Genomic DNA, 26,847 nt, shown 5'->3' on the forward strand with positions numbered 1-26,847 from the left:
ATAAGGATTTTTGCTTAAGTATTAGTTGTCCTTGGCCAAAAGAAACACCAATATTCAGAAACCATCATGAAGAGTAAAATTCAATATCCTACTCTCAAAATAAAAGTGTATAGAAAAAAAGGAGTACAAATTTTGATATCAACTTACGGAATTCTGACACAGAAAATCTTTAATATTAGCAGAGAATTTTACCACACTGAAGAATGAAAAAAATAGTAGAATGATTCTGAAATTAGCCACATTTCATATTAGATAAAAACCCTTTTACACTGAAAACCTTTCAGGTTCCCAATTCAGCAATTAAACATCATGGCAACATGTATCAAAAAAAAAATTACCACAATTGTATCTTCCAATTAAATACGTTTCAGAAAATAAAGATTGGGAACATACAGATGTATTTTCCAATTGTTCAATTATTATAGTTTGACAACACCACTCCAGCATAATGTGTGTAGTGCTTGGTCAGCACACCCAAACCCATCATTAAGGAGAAAGGAAAATAGTGTGATCCAGATTTGTATATCAGCAATGTCTCACAATACAAAACATCTTCCAAAATCAGAAGAGCTGCAAGCATTTTACAGTCAGGTTTCTCTTACAGAGTGTCCTCAAATAATTTGTTTCAAGAAACAGACTTGCTTTAGTGAGCTGATAAAAAAAGCATAGGCCTGGCAAAATCCAACCTTCCTACTGTTCACCAGTGCACCTTCTTTCTTCAATTACTTCAATTTCATTACTCAACAGGAAGACAATCAAATTTTTATTGTACTTCTACCTTGAAGCAAAACAATGTATGAGACTGATGCTAAATAATCATGCACTGATGAGTCAAGGTGGTATCAGGTTTTTGTTTGCAGTTTGCTTTTTTGTGGGATTTTTTGGTGTTGGTTTGGGTTTCTTTACACAACAGATGAGTATAAATACCAAGGACTGACACTGGAAAAGATTGGCCAACTACTCCTTTGGCTTCAGGGCTACTGCTGAGGGATGAATGAAATATGAGACAACTGTAAAACTCAAACATGCTGGGGAAAATAAAAATAAAAAAAATCCACATTTCAAGAGTCACTTTGTTAATAGTTTAAAACAGTCCAGAGAGAAGACAGATCAGCTAAATAATCAGTTTTTCTATATATAGTTATTGAAGTAAATGTTGTACGGAGAGTCACAAAGAGAACTGAATGTGTAGAGAAAGAACTCTGAGTGTGGGCAAAAGGTAAAACTAATCTTCTTACCCTGCTACTGTCAAATGCTCATACTAAACCCTTTTGTGAAATCAATACCCAGCATGATCTGTAAGATAACTCTGCATAAGACATTACCTTGGGAAAGAGTGATGACAGCTATGTCTAGTAGCCAATATAAATGTTGGCTTGGTGTTTTCTAGCTTTATTTAAAGACATACCAAAACCACCAACCCCATATGGAATGCAGCACAACACAGCATCATGCACTACTTTTTTGGCATTTCCACTCCAACATAATATGATTGCTGGGTTTCAGAAGTAATTTTTAACTAATAAATGAAGGGAAAACCCAAGGGCTGCTCCAATAAACATCTAACAGGAGTTCAGACAGATTAAAGAAGAATGGTTAGAGAAGAATGACATTACTTGGACTTAGAATTAACTGACTACTTAAGCTGGGAAATTACAAGTCTGCCAAAAACCTCCTTGTGAAAGTGTGACTATTTTGAGCAACCTGAGAAGAAAAGAGGAAGCCTCAAGAATTACAAATTCTCATTAGGTCTATGCCAAATTAAACACTACATTCACATTATGATTCATTTGCCTTTTGCTTACTATTAAGAAACAGATTAATCAAGTACCTTAACCAGTTTAAACTCTATGAAGTGGAAATAACTTCCTGGTTTTTCCTCTCATAATAATTTGACTCTTTATCTGGGAAGAAAATTAGCTTTGACATACACCGATATTCCAAAGAACAAAACTGCTGCTTTGCTGTGCATTTCAAAAGCAGCATCCGCAGTGGATGGCAAATATTTATGTTGGTATAAACATAATAACATGCATGTCAGAAAAACGTCCTGCATCAATTTATTGATTTTTGCATTCATTGTTTTAGAGTCTTTTGCTCCCCCTCCTCAACTTGTTCATTGTTAGCTTCACAGGTTGGGGATTTGTTTGTTTATTTGTTTTTGTTGTGTATGGGATTTTTTTTAAGATACTCAGACATAAAAAAATGAAAGATAAGTGGTTTATGAAAGACTCTAACCAGACATTTGAAAGCAATTTTTCTTAGTTGTGTTTATTTGTTTTAACATATTTCAAAAATCCTAGCATAATATTCTTATGGTGACAGCATAATCTGTTGCAAGATCTCTGCTCATTAGAGTCAATCAAAACAAGGGCATCTAAGGCAATATTATTTGTATTGTTGGCTGGGTTTCTGTTTGTTGTTTTGGTTTTTTTCTTTGTAGAAATAGGTATTGAAATTTTAAAGTTTGGGGTTTTTTTTTAGAAAGAACAGAAAGATCAGAAGTCAGGGTCTCTGGTACTTGGTCATACTACAAAAAGGGCAGATTTCAAGAAGAGTTTCGTTTGCCTGATAATCAACTAAATTGCTTATGACTATTAATCTGTATATTAAAGCATACAAAACTAAAGTATATTCTGTTCTTGAACAGAAAATGGTTTCAATTGAAATGCCTTGTCTGTAAAAGAGACCTATTAATGAAGGTGCACAGAAGGAGAGGATTAATGAGAGAAACCTCTGATGGTGTAATTCTGACCTGTTTGAAGCAGTAATTGCCCTGGTCTTCTCTCAGCCTCTTACTAGACTATGGACCAAATCTCATGCAGTTTTCAAAGAGATATTCTGACTGTTTTGCAAGATACAATGTGTCTATCAGACTACACCTGAAGAATGTTAAAAATCAGAATTAATTCAGAATCATTAAGATTTGCTGCTTCCACAGAAATACTTAGGCTTGGAATGCTCACTGCATCTGACTTTAAAACGTTGCACAGATTTGCAACTGTCTCGAGTGAACATTATACATGCACATCTTATATGAAAGGAAATGTCACATTTGTTTTTTAAGCATCTTAAACCTGATCCTTGAGTCATCCTTAGTCACATCTCAGAGTATCAGAACAAAAGAGGAAAATTAAAATATCATAGAAATATAAAGCTTATATGTTATTAAAATTCTTTTACAGCTGTTCACAACCCCAGAAGAGGATAAAGAAATTCTGTAATTAAGAACCAGCCTCTGAAAGAGCACCACCTTCTAATACTAATCTACAATTAGTTATACCAGAATAATTGCTGGTCTTCCACTATGAGTGGGCACATGGAGACTGCAACTACAGCGCAGACAGGTATTTACAAGTATCCTGATGGCAAAATGGGCTGGATACACAATGTAAAGATAGCCTTGACTCACCTGAACATTAACCAGAGTCAGCACAACTGAGAAGAGGGAAAAAGGGGAAAAAAAAAAAAAAAGAAAAAAAAAAAGAAAAGAAAATAAAGTAAGAAAAGAAAATAAAGTAAAAAATGAAAAAAAATTAGCAGGTGACAGTTTTGAAAGCTGAAGCAAAACCATCACTAAGATAAAAAAGGGACTTTAAGGAATAAGCACTGATGGCATCTTTGCTGCAAGCAGCATGTCAGTTACAAAATAGCCACCAAAATCTATAGGAACTGAGCACAGTTATGCAGGAAGGGGTTAATCTTTTGTTGGTTTTTTTTGTCATTGTTGTTTTTGTTATGTAAGGAGACAGGAAAAAATAAATTTCACAATATTGAGAGAACAGTTGTTTGTTGAAATTTAAAATATAATACAGAAAGAAAACAGACTGTAACTGATGTTACCACAGACTTTTAAAAAGAAGTTTTGACCAAAAATGCCCTTTCTGCATGTTTGGTTACTCCTTCACATTCTCCTTCCCTTGTACTTCTGAAGAGGACATACCTGAAAAATCAGCTTTAAGAGACATCAGAAGAGCCACAATATGCCCTGATTTAAGTGGCATGATTCCACTCCCCTTCCTTCAGGTAATCATCCTCCCCAGCCAGAAAGACAACAGAAAAGATTATGGACATTTGCTCCCTAATAACAGTTCATTTGACAAAGAGATTTTAAGAGGTACTCAGAGTATCATCAGGCAGAGCTTCTGCCAATTTTTTATTTGGTCTTCCAATTTTCAGGGTTTAGTGCAGAAAAATTTTCAAATAGCTGGGAAACCCAAGACCCACTAACACACTCCATTTCCTGACAATGGGCACATTATGTAGGTAACTCCAGACATATATCAACCCATACATTAAGAACTCTAGTATGGGGTATATCAGTGGAAAGTGATCCAGTGATCTTCCTGACTGTCCCTGTCGTGCAGGTGGGAGGAAAAGCTGAATTTTGGATGCTGTGTTCTGGTGGCAGCTGAGGAGGAACAGTCGTGAAGTCAGATCAGTTATTTGTTCAAAAGAGTTAGGAAGCAAGCAAATAGTTGTAAAAGAATGGTCTAGAACTGTGAACATTTAAGATTTAACCTCTAAAAAAAAGAGGTTCACCATGAACCATCCCCTCTGTTCATTCCATTACCTCATGCTGCTTTATTTGCAGTGGACAGCTAACCCTTCTGGCTTTGAAATTCAACAATTTGCTATGCACACACAGGCAAACATGACAGTATTCATCTCATGCTCAAAACGTATTTAAATTAGCGTCAAGGCCTGAATCAGCTGAAGGCATAACAAAGCTATGAGCCTTCCAAGACAAAACTAGCTAATAATTTTAAATTTTTCTTGTGACACCAAGTTAATGGACAGTAAATAAATTTAGATTGATAAATGAGAATCAGAACAGAAATTATTCCCAGATTACATTATGGCTGCTTAAATCATGACAAAATTATAATTTGTTTTTCAGTTTTGAAATAAGTACCTCTGAACTAGTGTATGAAGTAATAAAAGCAATTTCATTTAGGTAGACACCGCTGTGTTTTTCCTTGATCAACATTTTACTAAAAACATATGTTCATATTAATTGCTCCTTTCCCTACCCCAAAGTTTCACATAACTGCTGGAATTAATTCTGTATGCACACATTCATTTTTTAAAAATATTGCTCCTTTTCCTACCCCAAAGTTGCACGTAACTGCTGGAATTAATTCTGTATGCACACATTCATTTTGTAAAAATATTATTTCCAAAAAGAGTGTTTCAATTTACTGAAATATGAATGCATTTAAAGTAGTAAATTTCATGCTGTCATTGCACTGTACACAAAGAAGAGATACAGCTTTTTTTAGGGGCCATGATGAAAATATACTGCACATAATGCATTTTCTGCCTTTAAGACAAAACTTCTGTGTCAAGAGAAAAAGTAAACTTTGGTCTCGGGGAAAAAAACCCCAACCTGCTTCCATGTCTGAAAAGTGTTGTTACAGCTGTTTGAGGAAAGCCAAATATGTACAAACACTAAGACGATTTCTTCTTTCCCCCTCCAGAAATGCAGTACGGAAATTTAAAATGACAAAAGCAGAACAGAAAACACAGACAAGAAACCATTAGAGATTACTTGCACAAAGGCATTTTGAATTGGACATATGAAATTTCTCAGTAATGATTTTTCATCCCTTTGTGGGTTTTTTCTTTTAAAAAAATAAACTTGCTCAAGTGATAGATGCTTTACATGGATCACCTATAAAAAGGGAGAAGAATGCTCTGAAACAAGTAAAATTACACCTTTATCTGCAAAAAAATATTTGGCAATGTCATTACTCATTTTGTTTTGTTCCATTTCATTCCTTTACATGGCCACATTATGGTGGTAGCTTATTTCAATACTTGTTTTCTTATTTAGATCTTAATGGGGCCATTTCATTGTCAGAAAACAACATATCCTTTGAAAACCTGCTACATCATGGTAACAGCAGAGACAGAGCTCTAACAGGAGTCTGGTAAAAACTTCTCATGTCCCTGAGCTCAACTTCACAGTATCTCAGACATGGATCACACATCATCCCTTTATGAACTAGGAAATGAAAAAAACACACATCAAAAACTTACTGAGAGAATATGACGTGTACACATCACCTTTATTAAAATAAATTTTATTCATTTCTGGAAGCCTCTTCCTGTATTTCAGTTTCCAGAGGCAAGCAATGGATTTAGTTCTATATTCTTATGTGCAGTGTACAAACAAAACAGCCTTCCATGTAGGAAAAAAAACTAAAAACACAGTCTTTCTGGCCTACAAATATAAAAACAGGAAGTAAATACAAGGAGGAATTTGGACAATTTATCTGAAAACTTCAATTATGTCTAGGCTGAACGCCACAAAATGAAAACTATTTTAAATGAAGATACTCCCTGCTTCATATTTAATTAGGATACACCTTTCCAACCCAAAAGTAGGGAAGCAGGATATTAATAAATAGTTTACTATGTTTCTAAGGCCAGTCACAGACAGAACTGTAACAAGCTTAGTGCAATATTGATTTTTCTTTCTGTTTTCTTTTTTTTCCCCTTTCACCAAACAGAACAATAAATTTCACATACTGATGAAATTTGCACAAAAAAGGCAAGTTTTCTTTATTTCTGTTGAAATTAATATGTCAATACTCTGGCATGGTTATCAGCCTGTGGGCTTTGAATAGTCATAGCATCATTATGGTTGTCTGCAAAGTCCCCCACTAATGCATGTCCCCAAGAGCCACATCTGATAGACACCTCCAGGGATGGCGATTCCACCACTTCCCTGGGCAGCCTGTTCCTGTGTCTGACCACCCTTGCAGTAAAGAAATTTCTTAATGCTCAATCCAAATTTTCACTGGCATAACTTGACAGCATTTCTTCTTACCTGTCCCTTGCTACCTGGCAGAAGAGACCAACCCCCACCTGGCTACAGCCTCCTCTCAGGTGGTTATAGAGAGTAATAAGGTCATCTCTGAGCCTTCTTTTCTCCAGGCTAAAAAAATGTATTGAAAAATACACAGTTTTAAATAACTAACTATTCACATATTCAAGTAGAAATACATAAAATCTGTTTAAGTACAGCTAAATAGTACACAAGGAGAAAAAAGCATAGTAACACGAGTGAAGACTTCTGGAAAATAGAATATATATTTCACATAGTATTTTGGTATTTATAAATAACTAATACTTGGACTATGTTAGCTTAGATGAAAGAAAAATGTGAATTATGGAAGTCCACCCATGTTCAGAGTTCTACACTTTTCCTGTCGAGCAATATTACGCACAATTCATGGTTTGCTAAAATGATGGCAGCCACTAGGAACTACAATAAATAACCAATCATGAAAATAAACAAGAACAGCTTGAGCCATGTTTTTTGTTTGTTTTTAGGAGCTCAAGATAAATCATGGAAAAGTTTGCTGCCATTCCAACAGTCTATGTAAACACAGGTTAATGTTTTCCATTGGATATACACTTTTTTTTTACCCATTAATATTTTGAAATAAGACCATACATTTCTTCATTATGAAGATAAAGGTTGTGAGCTTAAGCTGCCAAAGAACTGACCTATAATACAACCAGCCAGATGATCCAGGCTTTCCTGCAGTATTTTGTATTAACAGTTAGCTGGATTAAAAAAAAATATGAGGCCTAAGAGAGCTTTTTCATAGTCTATAGATTGACTCTTAAATCAAGAGTGAGTGGATTACTAGATTGCTTTTAAATAATCTCTCTAGAAATGCCACTTGAGAAGATATTCTATGAAAATACCTTGCTTGCAGACTTGCTCTGAATTGCACAAAAAGATCTGAACATTTATCCCAACTATAGAAAAATTCTAAACTTCTGCCTGTAAAAAGACTGCACTAGTACTTTTGGCTTTGTGAATAATCTGTTCTCCTTGAGACAATCACTTGTCCTGTTACTCCTCCTGCCCTGCACTTTTATGTAGTACATTAAGACAGAAGTAGTGGTTTATATTTAACAAGGCATCTCAACTCAAAAGGTACCTGTATTATTAGGGGAGGAAGAGAAAAATCTAACAAAACCCCAAAAAACAATCCCCCACCAACAAAATTCATTTTACTTTCAGCAAAAAGTAATTTTGTTGTGTTGATAAACTCCCTTTCTAATTTACTCCACTATAAATTCCACTAGTATTCAGATCAGACAGTAGTAAGACATTTTTTGCTGTGCTGGTGGTGAGACAATGGAGAAGTCGCCCAGAGTAGTTGTGGATGTCCCATCCCTGGAATTGTCCAAGGCCAGATTGGATGGGGCTCTGACCAACCTGGTCTAGAGTGGAAAGTGTCCTAGCCTACAGCAGGATTGTTGGGATTGATGACATTTAAGATGATCTTTTGGTTGTTTCCCTTTCAACATAAAACATTGTACAATTCTACGGAACTTCAAATTGAAGATCTCAAAAGACACCTGAGAAAGAACAAGTCAACATTTATAAAAGATGTTCTCGTGCTAATATGCTTTGCTCTGCAGACTTTACCACTTTTCAGAAAAAAAAATAGAAAATACCTATTGAAAGTGAAAATCAATGCAAATTTAGCTACAATGTTGTTCAAATTCTTAGTCTAGCTAATTCCTGTGTGTGTTGGATTGATGACCTCAAAAAATTAGAACAATGAGAAGATTCTAAACTAATAATATCTTGTGAAAATAAACTCTCGAACAAATAAAGATGCTTTTTTTTTTATTCCAATGTCATCACAAAGTGTTATCTCAGCTTAAGCTACATTGATTTGGGGAATTAATGACACTACTGAGATGAAATCATTTCAAATTACCTCAACTTCATGCATTAAAATCCAAATTGCAATCTATGCCTAAGGATCTAATGTGTCAGACTTTCCAAATACAAAATGTGTCCTGTGCAGTCATGTCTCAAACCAACAACTCCTTACTGAGTAACACATAGGGTTTAATTCTATTTGACTCTGCATTGCCCAGAGAAACCAGTCTGAGAAAGAGCAATGTGCCACCAAAGGTAGGCTTGAGATTAACAGACCCCTCTGCATGCTCCTACACCAGCTCACTAGAGCCTGATGTTGCAAAATTACTTGATTTGGACCACCTTTCTCCACCTCTTTAAAAGCCAGCCTAGGAAGTATAATCAGGAAGAAATTTTTTGCTCTTTGGTAGATGGCTTTGGAGAAAATAGTTCCATTTTTCTCTCAGCCCTTTTCAGACTACTGAGTACAGACAGACTGCAAAAGGTAGAAGTAAAACAGCTGGGTGTGGCAAGAGGCTACTGCTGCTTCTTTCAGCACTGAGGGTTTCAGAAATAAGTAACCTAAAACAAGTACTGAAAAATCATCACCATCAAAATTGCATGCAACACAGTGAGCAGTAGGAGAAAAGACAAAAGTTTTAACATCCACATCATATTTACCCCTGTTGATGGGTATGCTTACCCTTTTTTCCCGTTCTTAGAACACAAAGTTCTTGCACAGATTTAGTTTTTAACAGGCACACCACTTCTGTAGACACCTGATATTCAGGAAATGAATGACCTCCTGTAGTAAGCATTTCATTTGTGACACTAATAAACTCAGAAATCAACTTTACTCATCTGTTCTGTGTGAAAATGATATATTTTTACATTAACTTATTGTAGAAGGTATAACAGAGAGAATGAACCCCCCTCAAAAGTTTATTTTCTCACAAAAAGATAAATTATAATGCAGACCTGAATGCTGGACTCCACTTTTATCTATAGATCAACTTAATATTTACTTGAAAATCTGAAAATATTTTTAATTTTCTTTCAGTTTTACATTGTGTCTTTCAACAGGGACACAGAGCACTAGAGGCAGAAGTCTGAACAAAATAAACTCAGAAAGGCATTTTACATGTTTTACAATGTGAAGGCTCTTCAGCAGAACTAATGAGTAACAAATTGTTCATAGATTGAACCAAGCTCTATGAAATTTTCAAAGTCCCTGCACTATGTAACAATTTAAAGCACTTGAAGTGCATATAAACAGAAGATATTCAAGGTATTTTGTTTGAATCAAAGTTAACCACAGCAAAGGAAGTGTAAGATAGCTGTGTTTAATTGCTTAAACAATGAATCATATGCAAAGTGAAGTTTACACACATGTGGATAGAAAAATTTGCATATGTACATATAAAAATGTTTCTATATATTATAAAATTTTAAAGACTTAGCATAGTTTCATACTACCTGGCAAAAATATTCTGTCTTTTACTCGAATCTTAATTTTGAATAATGTCTGATGTATAATCAAAACAGATTCTTAGGCATAAAACTGTATATTTATATGCACAACTTCTCAGAAATTTAAGACATGTTTTTAAGACAGAGTTTTTACAATGGTACTAACATTCTGAATTAAGAAAGCAATAAAATAAAAATTTGTGGTAGATGTGTTGATTTAAAACTTATTTGAACTTAAGGTGAAGATAATGAAAAAAAATATACTTTAGTCTTTGGATCTAGCTTTAATTATTTTTTTTTTCCACAAAAGACAGCTAAATAAAACTAATCAATGTCATGCATAAATAGTTTAATTATAATTTATTGTAAAGAAATTCTGAATGTAATAGCTGTGGAGAGAAAAATAACAAACAACTATGACAGGAGAGAATAACAGCCATGTCCTAAAGAGTCAGAAATCCAGGTGCAAAAAGAGTTTTTCAAAATTATGAGTTTGTAATAATTTATGTAATAAATTTACATAATTTATGTAATAAATAGCATTTTTGAACAACTGAAAAGAGAAATTCCCCTAAAAACCTGTGCTGAAAGTTATAGTACATAGTACACTTATAATATATAGTGTAGAGTTATATAAAATTATAATATAGAGGCCTATTTCTGTGTTCCTCAAAACAACAACAAATAAAGCAATAAAGGAAAAATGGAGGCTGCCCTACAAAGAGAAACAGAACTCTTATAACCCTAATAACTTAAAGATATATTTTAAAACTTTGTTCATCATTCTTTAGCAAGCCCTCACATCACATCAAGTATTATATTTGCAGACAAGGCTGCATGCACTCACACATTGATAGTGGAGGCGTCACAAGTCTGAACTGTGAGCTTTACAAAACACACAATACACAAGGCAACAGATGGAGTCCTAGGAACAAAGTTTGAGACACTAGCAGAAGTTTCAACAACACTATCCCATGGTAAAATGATGCTACTAAGCACAATTATAAATAAAATTTAAAAAATAGTAGTCCCATACTTAAAAATACCCAACACCTTGGAACTGATGCACATTGTCAGAATGCCTTCATTTACCACAAATCTACTCCACTGCTAATGCAGTCATAGCCAATACCCAGCAGATGTGGGTACAAATGAAGGAAATATCAGCATTACTCTGAGAGAAAAACAAAAGTGCCACTTTTGCCAGCTATCTTCATTAAGGCTATTCCCTCTTAAAACCTAGAAAATCCTACCTGGATTTCACTCCGTGAACACAGCTGCAGCAAGTGTTTCTCAAGCAGTTCTGAGGATGCTGCTGACTGTGAAGGTTTCTGTTTCAAGGTTTATGCCTTGAGAGGTCATAGTATGGATGGAGATGCATCACCACATACAGATTGCTGCCCCTAATAATTTCATTTAAGTATTTAAATAACACACACACATGTTATAGTGCTTTATTCCTTATACTTTCAAGGATGATGTACAGTTAACCCCTATAGATTCCTAATGTTTGGACATAGTTAATTTGTGAAGAGAGGTGGCATAAGACAGGTCTGTGTGTGATTTAGTTTTGAATTATGAGACCGTCTCTCTCTTTAATTGTTTTTCTCCCAGTCACTCTAATGTGTTTTGAGCAAGTGTAGAAATGAAGCTTGCTTCAATCAACTCTAAATGAATAAATATTAAAAGTTTTCACCTCTAGACCTTGCAGAAGAGACTGTCAAAGTGATTTATGAAGCCCAATATATAAATTATGATTCTTCCCACTGCCACTGCCCAATCCAAATTGTGAGTGAGGTTGCATATGGGTTATTATGCTACAAAGTTGGAGATGGTCTATCACTAAGTCTCTGAGAAACTGTAGGTGAGATTTCAGATTACACCCTTGTTTTCTACTTTATAGTGAACATAATTGTTTTCTGTCAGGCTGCCATGGAATTAAAGCACCTGCTGGAACTGGCAGCACATTTGTCACCTATCCTAGGCAAGCATATTAAGAAGGATGACATCAAACTACCTCTCCTAAAGCTGCAGTCTTGTACCAAGTGAGCACTTCAAGGTTGCTTATCCAGAGGAGCTGACTGAAGTGAGTGAGTTGAAAGAGTGCATGCTCTCCCCAAGGCCACTCTTTAGATGATGGGACAAAAAAATCACCCTGTAACCAGTGAACAGATGTAAGACGCACAAGAAAGTCAACAGAAAAAAGTGTCAAAATATAACATGCCAAAGAGAACCAAACTCCCTTAGGTTTAAGCTAAATATCCTATTCTTGATACAATTTATTTTTCATCTAGAATAGGTAGCAATAAAAATAGTAGTTCAGATTCTGTTTAAAGTAACATTCCTATTTATATTATCAGTTATGCTGCACCATTTTTATTTAAAATTTTTAATTAATATTATTAAAGAAGATGGTACACACCTTTCTCACCCTGATAGTAGTGCTACTGATACAGTTTTTGTACCATTCCTCTTCTTGATTGTCAATATTTTTTCAAGATCCTGCTGTTACAAAATTCCTTAGTAGAAACATAAATTTATGAAAAAATGTTTAAGTTTCTCCCCCTAAAATACTCCAAGGAATTGATGATGCATAGCATTTTAGTTTTAAGGGCAAAAAAAGAATAAGGTCTTAAAGAACAAGAAACTCTTTTGGTGCATGCAAAAAACTCCTAAGACTGGAGAAGGTGGATAAAACTGATGTGTAAATGAACTAACAAGCAGGAAAGAGGAAATTTAGCAGACAAATTAGATAGTAGTGGAACAGGTGAATGTCAACCCAAACAGTGACACTATCAGTCAATGCTCATGATAGCAAAAAATGCTCTAGTTACTTCAAATAACTTCCTAACTATATATATAGTCTCAAAAGTTGTTTTTACAGGGAGTGAAAATTGGTCTCTGGAGTCTTAATTAAGAGTTGTTTTACTATGGGAGAGTCATGAAAAATAGTGCTAGAGGTTCATGTAGGAATTAATCTCCATTTAAAACAATAGATTAGAGCTTAAGACAATTTCAAACAAAAAAAAAAATCCAAGGAAATGATTGTTGCAAGATGAAAATCAAGACACTATATGGGCATAAAACAGTTCATATTTGTGCTATAAAGGATCTCAAGAATGCTATTTAAGGCCCTTTGGGTATGTATATTTGGGGCAACAAAACAACTACCCTCTCTTGTCTAAATCTAGACACACAGATGTATCTTGCAAGATAAGGAGAGACCATGGAAACAAGTCCACTGAAGAGCTGGCACAGCTTTTTTACATGTCCTGCAGGCTTTCCCTAAGTGCAAGGCACATGCAATGAACAAGAAAAATATAAAAGGAACATTTAAAGAAAAACAATTACCATTGTCTACAGCTTGTCTTCAGAGGCAGAATGAAAAATGAAGCAAAAAGAAAATGCAAGGATGTAGAGACAACAGTTTTGCAGTGGTAAGTTCAAATATTATTTTCAAGAAATTTGTGCAAGTCTTTATTTACACTGAAGTTAAACACTGCTGGGTAACAACAGCAGTGCCTTTATTTTCAGGCTGAGCTCAGAAGATTCCTGTAATACTCTAAAAGCCTTATAACAACTTCTGTTAGTCTTTGTTTAGTACTTTAGGAATTATGCTCAATCTCAAGCCCTTTTGTTATTTTGTGGGAGACTAAAATTGACAATTAAGAATTTTAGTTAGATACAAGTTTTTATTTTGGATTTGCTTTCAAACAAATTAGAGAGGGCAGAGATCTATGGCTGTAAATATTTTTGCATATACTTTACTGGCTTTAAGTCGATTAATGTGTATGGCATTTCAGTATCACTAACTAAAAACAAAAGCAATTGAGTAGGAAGACAGAGTTTTTATTTACAATTAAAAAGACTACTTCAGCTATTTAATATACACACATTCTAACAGCTTGAGCCTTAAGTGTCATTAAAGTTCAGACATTCAAATGTGCATTGTCTCTGTCAAGGCCTTCACAGAAAATTAGTAAAGAAAGAAGCCCCTTAAGAAGCACATGTGCTCTCAACTAAAGCATTGTGAGAAGAACCTGGAATTTTTGTGACTTCATAAAATTCTGTGTCAACTTCTGATTAATAACTAACCTGTCTCAGTTTTAAAATCTAAAACAGGAGCTGGGTTGCACAAACTACAGCTACATTGGGATTGCTGCTCTCTACCTGCTCTAAAACATGAAAATTTAGACACAGCAAAAGTTTCAAAAGAATTGCTATTTTTTTGCTATTACTATTAAACAAACTGGCCTTCCAAAGAATGAATTCACTGCTGCAGGATATTTATAATTGTTATTCTCATTTTCAGCCAAGCATATGTAGTTTCTCCTTTCCTAGGGTAAGTCTTCCATGCCAGATGAACACACAAAGCCCAAGAGATCACCTGGGAAGCTGCACATAAAACCAAACACAGACTGGAGGAAAGAATGCTCCCAAAGGTTTTTGTTACAAGGGAACCAATTTACTGAAACAACAGAGCTTTCCTATTCACATTTAAGTTTGCATACAAGACTCATTGCCAATAGTGGGATATAAGTGGGAAGAAAAATAAAAGCCTCCAGAGAAAATTAAACATCGAGAAACATGAAAAATAAGAATTCCAGGACTTTTGCAGTAGTTTCTTAGAGATACATGTAAGAAGGACAGAGAACCATCCAGAGTGAAAAGTAAGAAAGATGAGAGAAAGCCACAGTCAGTTTTTGATGCACAAACTTTTGTCAGGAGGAATCTTCTCACATGTATAGAGCCCAAATGATGCTCCAACACGTAATTAAATATTATTCCAGATCTTCCAAGAGAAATTCCAGGATATATTTGAAAATACAGATTTCCACTCCTGACACAACATTTTTTAGATTAAGTTTCTTTTTCCTTAAGGTGAGCAAAGCATTCAGAAAGCAGGGTGTTTCTTTGCTGGGTTTTCAGAGATAGAAAGTACAAGACTCTTAATGGAAGAACCGAGGGAAGCACAAAGGCAGCTGGAATGCCTTATCCAGGTGCTGGGAAAGAAGATTTCCACTCCTTCCCTCACCCTACAGGAGGCTTCTCATCCTTACCTTTGGCATGCACACCAACCTGCAAGTTAAAGAACTCATTTGTCACTGTATTTGCCTAATTAGATAGCATGTTGTAACATGCATTTTAAGTCCACAGGACTGCCAGCATTCTGAATTTATATGTTTTCTCCTCCAACAGTTATTACAATCTTTCCACCTTTCATATATAGCAAACTATAATGTAGTTACTGAACCATTTGCAGTACTCACAGATATCAAATATTAATTGCTCAATCAGCCAGCATTGACACGCTGGATTTAACATGCCACATTGCATTACTGATTATATTTCTAATCTTACTAAGTCAATCTAGGCTAAAGACACCTGCAGTTTAGCTGGAGTATTTAGTAAACACCTGTTTCCTCAACTATTATAGTATTACTAGTTTGAATGGAAGTATACACGTCATATCTTGAACATTTTGGTGCCTGATTGCGCACTTCATAAATATTTATTTCATTAACTTTTTAACTCTTTTTTTTTTCTCAAGAGTGAAGCAAACAACCTGCATTTTCTTGGAAATAGTAATTTTTCTAGTATTGCATATGGTGAATTAGTTTGTTCTGTACCAAAAATGCTTCAATTCTTTTTAAGAAAATCAACACAGTATTTTCTGAGTTTACTCCTAATACAAAGAAAGAGAGTATGTATCAGCATAGGTAAACTTAAATCCAGGGTCACCATTGTCTTATGTTCTCCAGATTTTTAATCAGAAAGTATGATGTTAAATATACCATTATGGAAGAAGGGCAATATATATCCAACAGTCCCCTTAAACTTTATATAACAAAATATTTAACCACAAAAGTACAAGACAGTACTAAGCTAAAATTTCTATAATTTCCAGGTGCTACATTATCAGAAAACTGAGATGGTGATTTTGTAACAGGCTTTCAGCCCTTTTGTCCCCCCATGAGACTATCACAAATGCTATACAAAACTTGTCCAACCACACTACAAATTTTTTACTGTAAAGTAAGAACTATTTTGCAAGGAAAGTAAACAAATGAATATGGCAAAGAACAGACAGCATAAATACCTTTGGAATTTTCCATAAAGCTAAGAATTTTCAACTTTTAATATGACTACATGAAACTGTAATTTGCTGGTTAAATTAAACTAACAATTGAACTTTCTTGTAGCAACTGTGCTTTGGAAGTAACTCAACAGTTTTATTTTAGTTGATGGACCAGAAGAAAGTGCCACTAACTCTTCCAATTTCTGTGCTTTGATAGCAGAATGTACCTCCTGTGTCTGTGATTTGTCCTTGCCTACCTCATTAAGCACTAAGAAGCAAAGAAATAGGTCAACTGATTCCAGACTACTTCATGACAATTAATAACTGAAATAAGCACAGAGCTATCTTTAGTAAATTCATTGTTACCCTAAAAAATTTAAGAGAGGAAAAGAATAGAGACAAAATACAACCCAGCTGCATGAGCCACAGCTCGCCACATGACAAACTTGCAGAACAACTATTAAAATACAAATCTGAGTTGTAAAAGTTATTTCTCTTACAGTTAGAAACCATCATGATTTTATTGTCTTGTGTTCTCATACATCTTACAGACAGAAAAACAATGCATATTACCTTTTGTAATAAATTTATAAAAGCATTTATGCTCCAAATTTCAGCACTGTGATAAATACTGTGGATATAAGACTATGTCAGATCATTTTATTTCCCTGCCACGCATTCTGTAGATGAGAAAATGAGAGACTTTTTCCTGAGATTACTTACCCATGAAGTTCAGATAGCTCTCTCCTCCGAGTGCATGAGTAATGAGACGAATCATTTTATGAAGCTGTATGCCACGATCGATAACTGGTGTCAGAGGCATGAGCACACTCATGTTTGTGTACATCTCTGCATCCATCAGGCGAAAGGCCAGTGTCTTATCACCAACCAGTGCCTAGAACAGTTCAGAAAGACAGTGTTTCTAAGTTTTGGTTGTTGTTTTTGGGGTTTTTTTGTTTGTTTTGTTTTGTTTTGTTTTTTTTTTAAACAGGTGGTCTGTATCATAGTGGGAGGATTTACAAGATCACTGAAGAACCAAGGACATGGCTCAGTGTGCATGATCCAGATGAAGAAAACATCCTGCCACTGTCAACAATCATCAGGTTCATGGTGACCCTACATTCTGATCACTGCATCTATGCATTGTGTGATGTGCAATACAGAACTGGTCTGCTGCCAAAAACTGAGGCAGGGATGTCCATGAGCTGAGCCTGGACTGGATGTCAGCCCCAGTTATCTGTTTTCCTGTTGCAACCCTCTGCATTGTTAGTGGGGCTCCTGGGCTGATGGGATTGAGTCAATAATGGTAACAGACTAGCATCTGTCTAATCCCTGGTCCTACATTTCACCCAGTGGGATCATACTGCATAACTACTCTAAGAACTTTTTCACCTACAAATATCGAATGTGAAATATCAGCATCAACTCAGTAAGTCACAACTGACCTACTATTTGGAAATTTTTATAGGAAACACAGAAAATAAGAAAGTGAACACCTACAGTAAAAGCTCCTGGAATGCAAAAATAAATTGGTATAAACAAAACTCTGATTGAGACATGAAGAACGAGTATGAAGCATTCACTTATATGCAATCAAGAATGTGATTGGTTTTCTGTGATTTCACAGAAAATACTGAATTACTAACTTGCTAGTGTTCACTGCAACTAGAGAAAGGCCACAAAATGCTTCCTAATATATTAGCAATCAGGTAATGGAAAACATTTTGAAGCATTTATATTTAAATAGCTGATTTTTGTTCAATTAGCCCAATTCTTGTTTTATACTCTTGAATGAAAATTTACTGAATTCCAGAGATACAGATGAATTGTAAACAGGTCTAGCTGAAAAGCACCATCATCCTTTCATTTTCCAGCTGACAATATAACAGCATATATAGATTATTCCCTTAAGTAAAAAATACTCTATTTAGAGGAAAAAAACATCCTATGTGACAATGAGAAGACTGAAGACTGAAATGAACAACCATTTTCTGAGCTCAGAATGTGGCATTTGTTTGTGCTATTTAATATCCCCTAATCTTTCCATTGGAAGAGCAGCTAAGTGTTTCCTTATTCATATTTTCTGTGGCATCTGTGATTTTATAAATGGATATATTTCCCCCTTCAATGATCTCTTTGCTACCCCAAAGAATCTTATTTTTTTAGTTTTTTTTTCTTATGAAAATCAATCCACACCTTCTATTCCTCTCCACAGCAGTTTTTCCAGTTATGCTGTGTATCCTTCAAGATACAGAACCAAACCTGTCTCCGACACTGAAGATACACACAAACCAGGAAAGACTGCAGTGGCATGCTGATTGTACTCTTCTCTATTCCATTCATAATAATTCCAGGACTGCATCTGCTTTTTTGACAGTGATTAGATTTGGAGTTGCTATTTTCACACTCTTCTTAAAACCACATGGCCTTGTATTCCGACTGGCAACAGTCAGCTCATAGCCCATTACAACATATAAGAAACCAGGATTGTACCCTCACATGCATCACTTCAGGCATCTTCAGACTGAATTTTATCCACACTTTTTGTTTCTCTAGTCTACTTTTCACATATCAGCCTGATGCATGTCTGTAATCATAGTTTTCTTTTAATTAAAAATAATGAGATTTTTTTCCCCTAACTATGACATTCTAAACTGAAAATGCAAAGTGATATGGAAAACAACTCAATTGCTAAAAATCACCGTGAAATAAAAGAACAGCAACAGTAATGTTATATGTTGTTTGCTTTAGGGCAAAGCATCAGTTTTGATGAAAGCAGCTTATTGTAGAATAATATATATTTCCAAGTAATTTCTGAATTTCTTTATCAGGATCATGCATTAAGTGAACACTGTAACAGACTCCGAGATTAGAGTGTAAATAGGTACACAAAATGGATATCATGAGTGGTAAACTCAGAATGCTCTTTTTAAAATACACAACTTGTTTTGGACATGTCTGTTGACATTTATTGTAGAAAACACAGGAAATGGAATATCAACCTCTATTATATAAAGGAAAGATAGGTTACTTAAATGAAATACACATTTTTTAATAAAAGGTTTAAAGATGCTAATTGTACAATTCCTAAATTACATTTTTGTTTTTTTTTCTGATTCTTCAGAAACAAGGGTTAAAAAGATTGTGGAGACGAATGCTATCCAAAGTCATCATTACTTTTTCTTTTTTCCACACACGGAACTATTATAATTGCTGTGCTTTGAACCAAACTGTTACAGCATATTTCATTTAGGTCTCAAAAGAGGATGTTTTCAATCCTTCCAGAGAGAAAAGGCTTTCACAAACGGAAAAGAAGTCACAAACAAATTTCTTATATTGGCATATTGTTTATGCTTATCATAAGTAGTTTCCAGTTTACTTAATGGAAAGAGGATTTTCAAAAGCATGGATTATACACCTTCCTCTGTTATATGGTGGGCTAAACAAGAAACTACAACTCATTTCTTAAAAACAAAAGAAAACTGAAAGCTAATATCACCCATACACTCCAGGGAGGATTATTTTACTAAAATGAAGGATTGTAAAATAAAAACACAGAAAAGCAAACAAAAAAACCCGCAACCCAACATCCCCCTCAAAAACCTAAACAAAACAAACAAGTACAAAAAAAAGAGCACTAATCCAAATCTACCTGTCTCAAATTCTTGCAATCCTCCTCAACCCTTTCTCATTTAAAAAAACAAAACAAACAAACTTCAAACTTCTAAACAAGATCTTTTACTTGGTTATGAACAAACAGCTGAAAATACCTGGTCGTGACTTTCTGCATAAGCAATGTATTTTTCTTCACACCGTCTGTTTGTTAATGTATGCACAATATTGCCCATATTCCAGTCTTCATCTTTTAGCTCCTTGATTATCTACAGAAATAAAAGATCACTGAAAAACTGCTTTAACTAAAAACATGTAACATTATTTTGACACAGAAATGTCCAATGGATTGTACACTGTATTCTCACACTCCCAAGTTTTGAAGTGATAAGCTTTCTCTGGTAATCCAAAGAGTTGTTTTTTTCTTTTCAATTTTCCCACATAAATATAATACCTAGAATACTTTTTTTTTCTCCTCTACCTCCCTGGGGAAGCAGAGAACAGGTTTTGCCATTTACTACGTGAATCCTCTGATACAGTGGAGAATGTGATTGATAGGACCCGCAAGAGAACACTGCACCAAAACCAAGGAAGAAATATGTGGGCACAGACCTACCTGCTTCATAATATCAGGAAATGCAACCCTGACATATGGCAGCTTCCAAATAAAGCTTGGGCAGTGTGGTGCTACCTCCTGATTTTTAGCAATTTAAATTGAATCCTATTAATAGGCATTTTCTGTCTCATATCACATTATTTCCTTCATCTGATAAGTCTCGCTCAATCTCAGTGTTAGTTTGTTCTTTTTTTTCTACACCACTTTGTAGACCTCCATTGATCACTACAACCTAAATGCATACACATAAATATATAGACATAAAAATTAGAAGTGATAAAAAGGCAATAGCACCAAGATGGCCAATATCACACTGTAAAAGTTAACATTATAATTGTAACTGCCCATATATTCCAAACAATCTTTTTGTCCCCTCTTTCTTTGCTGATTTTTTTTTAAGTCTATGAATTCTGGCTCTGAACATATTGAGGTCCCTATGTAGCATCATATTACATACTACATCTATCTTGAATCTGAACTAGTACAACCACTGCTGTGACAAACAGTTTCTTACTTTTACAGATTCCTCAGAATTAGTTCATGGAATCTGTTGGGAGATTCTTCAGTTTTCAAACTGACTTTAGCAAGTTGCCTAGAAAATTTCCTATTAACAATACATTCTTAAAAACATACTTAAAAAAGAGAGAGTAAGCAGTCTAGGAGAGTTTGATAACAGCTGATAAACTGTTTAGCTGAACTTCTCCCTTCCAACCATCTCAGCTTTTTTTTTTTCCTTCATGAAATGTGGTAACAAACTCTGGCATCACTCTTTCTCTAACTCCACATCACTACTCTGGTCACTTATTTGCAGTTTCTTTGGCAAGAAGCTTCCTGCCTATATCACCACTAAGTTTTTGTAAAACGCCAATCATAACTGATTTGCACTCAACATCCCATCAGTGTCCCATGCTGTCCCATGTCAAGTACATGTTTAAGCTGAAAGACCTAACATTTTCTCCAGTTAAAGAACAGAATTTACTGTAGCACAGTTATGCTTCCTATCTGAGTATTGCAAATTAAATGAAGCAGACCATATCAGAGACTGCTAAATTAGTTTGCAAATTTTTGCACTTGTAAAATTCTATGGTCTGTTGTTTTTTTGGTTTTTTTTTTTCCATGTAACATGAACTTGGCCACTTGCATTTTGCTTACCTTGGAAATTGCTCATCTTGCCTGCCCTAAAGCGTGTTAAGGAACAAAACAAAAAACAAACTAACGAAACTCCAAGAAACCCACAAAATATCACACATACCTCAATTAGGTATTTATTGTTAAAAAAATTAAGCCCTTACTGCATTCAGGGACCTAAATGTCTAAATTACACATTCCAAGTTTTAATGATGATGTCTCTGTTGGAAAAGCTGTCAAGTTTGTCTTCTGAAAAGAGGCTTGAAATCTGTTTTCCAATTGGTTCTCTACCTCCTAGTTACAAAACTGAAAGATGCCAAAGGTAAGCTAATTTTTAAATTATCATTCTTAGCTACATACTATATTTATTGAAGCATTAATGGTCATAGAAAACATTTATTGTTTTTAGATCATCATGACACCCCAAAGGATTTGGGTGCAATATTATGTCTAAATGAAAAATGTTCTCCAAAACATTACTAGAAGCCTTTTCAGATCATCTAGTGTTTTATGCCTTTTCTTGTGATTCTGTATATTAAGGAAAAGGTGATATAAATCCTTATTGTAGTCAGAATTTATTAATATTTACAGATATATATTATTCACTTTTGCAACCCCCCCTGTACCAACTGCAGGTGTTTGTGTAATTCACCTAGGTTTATTTTGCTTAAACTTTCAGGTCTATTTATATTCAATGCCAATTTCTATGCCCAGTGTCAGGAGGGCTTATTGCATGTTTTTGGAGTGATCTTTCATTGTTTGGGGTTTTTTTCTTTAATATTTACATGCATATGGTTAACTTTTTATCTACCTGTTCACATTCAATATAGATTACACATTTTACAGCTGTTGCAAGATATAGGTAATGTCAAAGAAATTGAGCTTATGTGTATTGTATCAAGAAAACAATTATCAGCTGGAATGTGAATCCCAGCTCCTTAACTTCCTCACCTGGAACCTACATAACATCTGACAGCTCTCATTTCAGCCTCTAATGCCTGTGTTCAAGCCTGTCAGAATTTATTTCAATAGCACATTAACATAGGAGAAAGCAAAACTTGTCAGTAGGATTCAGAACTGTTTCTGTGTATGCACTGACAGGGAAACATCCCACTTTGAAGAAGTTCTCACCTGGATCCACTTATCTGGAATGGCCATGGCAAGTCGATAATCAAAACCCCCTCCTCCCTCTGCCACAGGCCGACAGAGTGCTGGCATTCCAGAAACATCCTGCAACAGATAAAACACCCCACAACATCATTTCCACAGCACTGCAAACATCCCTGAATATTTCCCACTATACAGTAATACTGACATACAAACACTCTGTAAACAGCTTCAAAGATTGACCTGGTTAAGGGGAAAAAAGAGTAAATTTACATCAGGTATTACTACACCCAGATGTGCTGTTTGAATGCAAAAGTTACAGAGAAAAGCATTATGACTTTTCTCATCAAATACTCTACCTCAGAATATTTTAATACAGTAGATATTTAAATAGGAAGAGACCTCAGCAGATGCAGAGTTTGAAATAATTAGCTCTCTTGAGCTCCAAGTAATCAATACAAAGTACAAAGTAGTCAACAAAAGACAAATTAAACCTTCATTTTGTTTATTGATATTTTGCATAAGGAATTGCATAAAAAAGGTTAAATATAAAGCATGCTAAGGAAAAAAAATACAGTCTCAATTCTTTTCCCAAAACCAAACCTATTGATCCAGCTAGTCCTGGAAAGCGACATGCTCTTACTGCATAATTTTCCAGGTTCGTGTTGATGGAAGCTGACTATTCTTAAATTTGTAAATCCATGTTCTTAAAATATTTATTTCACCATGTTGTCAGGCAATTTTATCATGCAGCATTCTTTTCTAAAGTTATCTGGACAGAAAATGCAAGTCTGCAACAATTGCAAAATATCCATCAGTACTCAATTTTATTAACTTTTGTGGAGGAATGGCTTCTCACTAACAGCAGTTATGGATTAACAAACACTCTTGCATCTACACAAGAGAATTTATGGAATTAATACTGACTAGAACCAGGGCTTAATTAGGAAGTTCATTCTGATTGGCTGGATTCAATCCACTTTTCAATTCAATTGCTGCACTAGAATAGTGAAAAAGATATTTACGCTGCAAGTCATACACATATACACAGACACTGACATAAGGGAGGAGATCAACCAGATCACCAGGAAGCTCATGGATGGCATCCCAGGGGTGGAAGGCAGGGCTGCCATCCAGAGGGACTGGCTGGAGGAATCAATCAGCAGAAATGTCACACAGAATTCCAGAATGTCACCAAGTTAATCCCAACCCTGGGATGGGCCAACTCCTGCATCCATAGGGGCAAGGCCAGCCAGGTTGGGGATTGACTCTGCTGGGGAGGAAGGGCTGGGGGCTGCGGGCCAGCAGCAAGCTGAGCTTCAGCCAGCAGCCTGGGCTGGCAGCAGGGATGGCCAGCACATCCCAGGCTGTGTCAACAGCACAGCCAGGAGATAAAGGAGAGAATTGTCCCCCTTCAGTCAGCAGCCACTGGATCACACAGAAAACTGTGTCCACATTCCCCACGCTGTAAAAAAAAAAACAAATAGTGAAGTAAAATTCTTTACAGACTTTTAGATGTGATAAAAATTTCAATAACTCTCCTAAATAAGTCAGAAAGGACAGACACAGACTCTTTCTTAGTCTCTAGGTTATACAGGACATGATGATATGAAACAAAAGCCTTTTCTGTGATGCCATGATGCCTGTCTGGAGGACATGTCTGAGATTTAAGCAGCTCCCATCTACTTGAGTCACAATATTGAAAGCCAGATTTTTGGGAAGCAAAATTCCAAATTTAACAGTATTTATATCTATGTCTACAACTTTTAAATGGACACACACACACAAATAATCATTAATAGTTTATTTAGTAGATCTTCCATCAAATGTATGTGCTTCTACCAGGAAACTTCCCACCTGGTACAGCCCTCAGACTACAACACATTGCTGATCTTCCACAGAGGGGGCAATGAAGTGACAACAGTGATCCAAGGGGATCAAAAAGGACTTCAGGGCCTTGAGACAACTGCTAATGGAAGCTGAGGCAGTAGCCCTTTCCTCCTCTATAACTCTAGTTGAAGGCAGCAACGTTCAAAGAAATGGATGGACTGAGTCTATTCATACCAATGTATGAATTGCTCCAGGCTGGTGTCACTGCCAAAATGTTGGGGGGTTTGATAGTGTATGCTGGCTTCAGGCAGGAATCACATTTCTCAGTGATGTCTGTATTTGAAACAGTTTAAGCGGGCACATGGGAGTCTCACATGGTTTAGGGGCTAAACCTGGGTTGGGGCAACCCCTGTTATCAATCCAGGCTGGGTGTGAACAGATCCAGAGCAGCCACTGAGAAAGACTTGAGGGTGCAGGTGGGTGAGAGGCTGGACATGATTTGTCAGTGTGCTCTTGCACCTCAGAAATCCAAATCTGTCCTGGGCTGTGTCCAAAGTGGGCAGCAGGGCAGGGAGGGGATTCTGCCCCTCTGCCCCGCTCTGCTGAGACCCCACCTGCAGGGCTGCATCAGCTCTGGGCTCCAGCACAGCAAGGACAGGGACCTGCTGCAGCCAGGCCAGAGGAGGGCCATGAAGACCAGGGATAGAGCACCTCTGCTATGAGAAAAGGCTGAGAGAACTGGGATTGTTCAGCCTGAGAAAAAAAAGCTTTTGTGGTGACCTAATTGTGGCTTTCCACAATTAGGAACCCATGAGAATGACAGAGAGGACTCTTTGCTGGGATATGTTTTGATGGGACAAGGGGGAATGGCTTCAAATAGGAAGAGAGTAGGTTTAGATTAAGTATTAGGAAGAAAGTCTTTACTGTGAGGGTGTTGAGGCCCTGGCACAAGTTTCTCAGAGAAGCTGTGACTGCCCCATCCCTGTTGAAGGCCAGGTTGGATGGGGCTCTGAGCAACCTGAGCTAGTGGAAGGTATCCCTGTTCATGGCAGGGACTTGGAACTTGAGGATCTTTAAGTTCCTCTTCAACCCAGGCCATTCTATTATCAGGTTTGAAAAGAGCTCCATATAAAACTAGGAACCTCAGCATACTGTGTCTTTAATACTTCAGGCATGACATAATTTTACTTAACATTTTTCTTCCCATTATAAAGAACTTTAATCACTGCTTTATTTAGAAGACCAAAATGAAAAACATACATATACTCAGTAACACCTAAAAAATTAGCAATTACTAAAACACTGAATATACAGAATATTAAAAAGCTGTAAAATCATCAATTAATTACATTAATTAGGGAATATATTATAATTAATTATGGCCAGAGAAAACCATTTTTCTCACATGACACTGATTCTATAGGCAAGCAGACATTCTTCACTGCCTTTTGTAATTTTCAATTATGTCAATAGTTTCTCATTCTGAAATTCTCCTTTAACCATGAAGCACATTGATCAATTCTATGATTCATGTAGCGACTTCCTGAGGCAGAAAATTATGTATTGAAAAAGAAGCAGCTCTCAACTTAAGCATGAGAAACTGAAGACACATCTTATTAAAAAAAAAAAAAAATTCTCAGGTATTACAAGACAACTAAACTCAGAATTTCTTTACTAGGAATACTTATAACCTAGGACTACCTAGAAAATTAACTGATTTAATTTCAAATAAGCCTACAGCTCAATGAAACCACCTCCAGTTTGCTACTGATTGCTCCCCAGATGCTGCTTTGGTAGCTTATCATTGAGCTCTTAGCAGTGGTTGTCTATGATAGAAGACTTTACCATAAATAAGAAATGAAGTTAAACAGTATTTTGCTTCCTAAAGATAGAGAACTCTTAAGCATCACAAACCCTTTTATTAGAAATCCATATAGTTCCTACTAGTATCAGATATATCCCACTTTTCCTTTTAAACAAAAGGAATTATCTAAACATGATAACAGAAAAAAATCCTCCATATTTAAATGAATTTTCTTCTGGATAAAGACAAAATATCAGTGCAAATCAGAATTTTGAATGCTCTGCTATTTCTTACTCTTAGAAGCTCTATGTGCCAGAAACATTTTTCAATCAAAAAATTGATCTCAATCAACTCAAGTAATATAGTCTATTTACTCCTTTAGAAACCTGGAGAAACTTAATAATAAATTTAAATTACTCCATATATTTAACATCTATAAGTTTATTGCATTTAATTTGAAGGGTAATTGTCAGCTACACCAGTATAATTCAAAATATGCAAAACATCATTAGGGCTGTTAATCT

General features: G+C 35.6%; 1 protein-coding gene across 5 annotated transcripts in view; it reads right to left on the reverse strand.

Moving 5' to 3' along the window:
• Positions 1-26,847, reverse strand: part of GBE1 (1,4-alpha-glucan branching enzyme 1) — a 138,544-nt gene that overhangs the window by 26,268 nt on the left and 85,429 nt on the right. For all 5 annotated transcript variants that reach the window (XM_031505937.3, XM_085557296.1, XM_085557102.1 and 2 more), the window contains exons 10-12: positions 22,714-22,812; positions 19,997-20,107; positions 16,950-17,121 (exon numbers count right to left, since the gene is read on the reverse strand). In XM_031505937.3, the coding sequence (XP_031361797.2) occupies positions 16,950-17,121; positions 19,997-20,107; positions 22,714-22,812 (382 nt within the window). The remainder of the gene's footprint in view (positions 1-16,949; positions 17,122-19,996; positions 20,108-22,713; positions 22,813-26,847) is intronic.

This window comes from Lonchura striata, chromosome 1 (assembly GCF_050655825.1).
Source record: "Lonchura striata isolate lonStrDom1 chromosome 1, ASM5065582v1, whole genome shotgun sequence".
Taxonomy (NCBI): domain Eukaryota; kingdom Metazoa; phylum Chordata; class Aves; order Passeriformes; family Estrildidae; genus Lonchura; species Lonchura striata.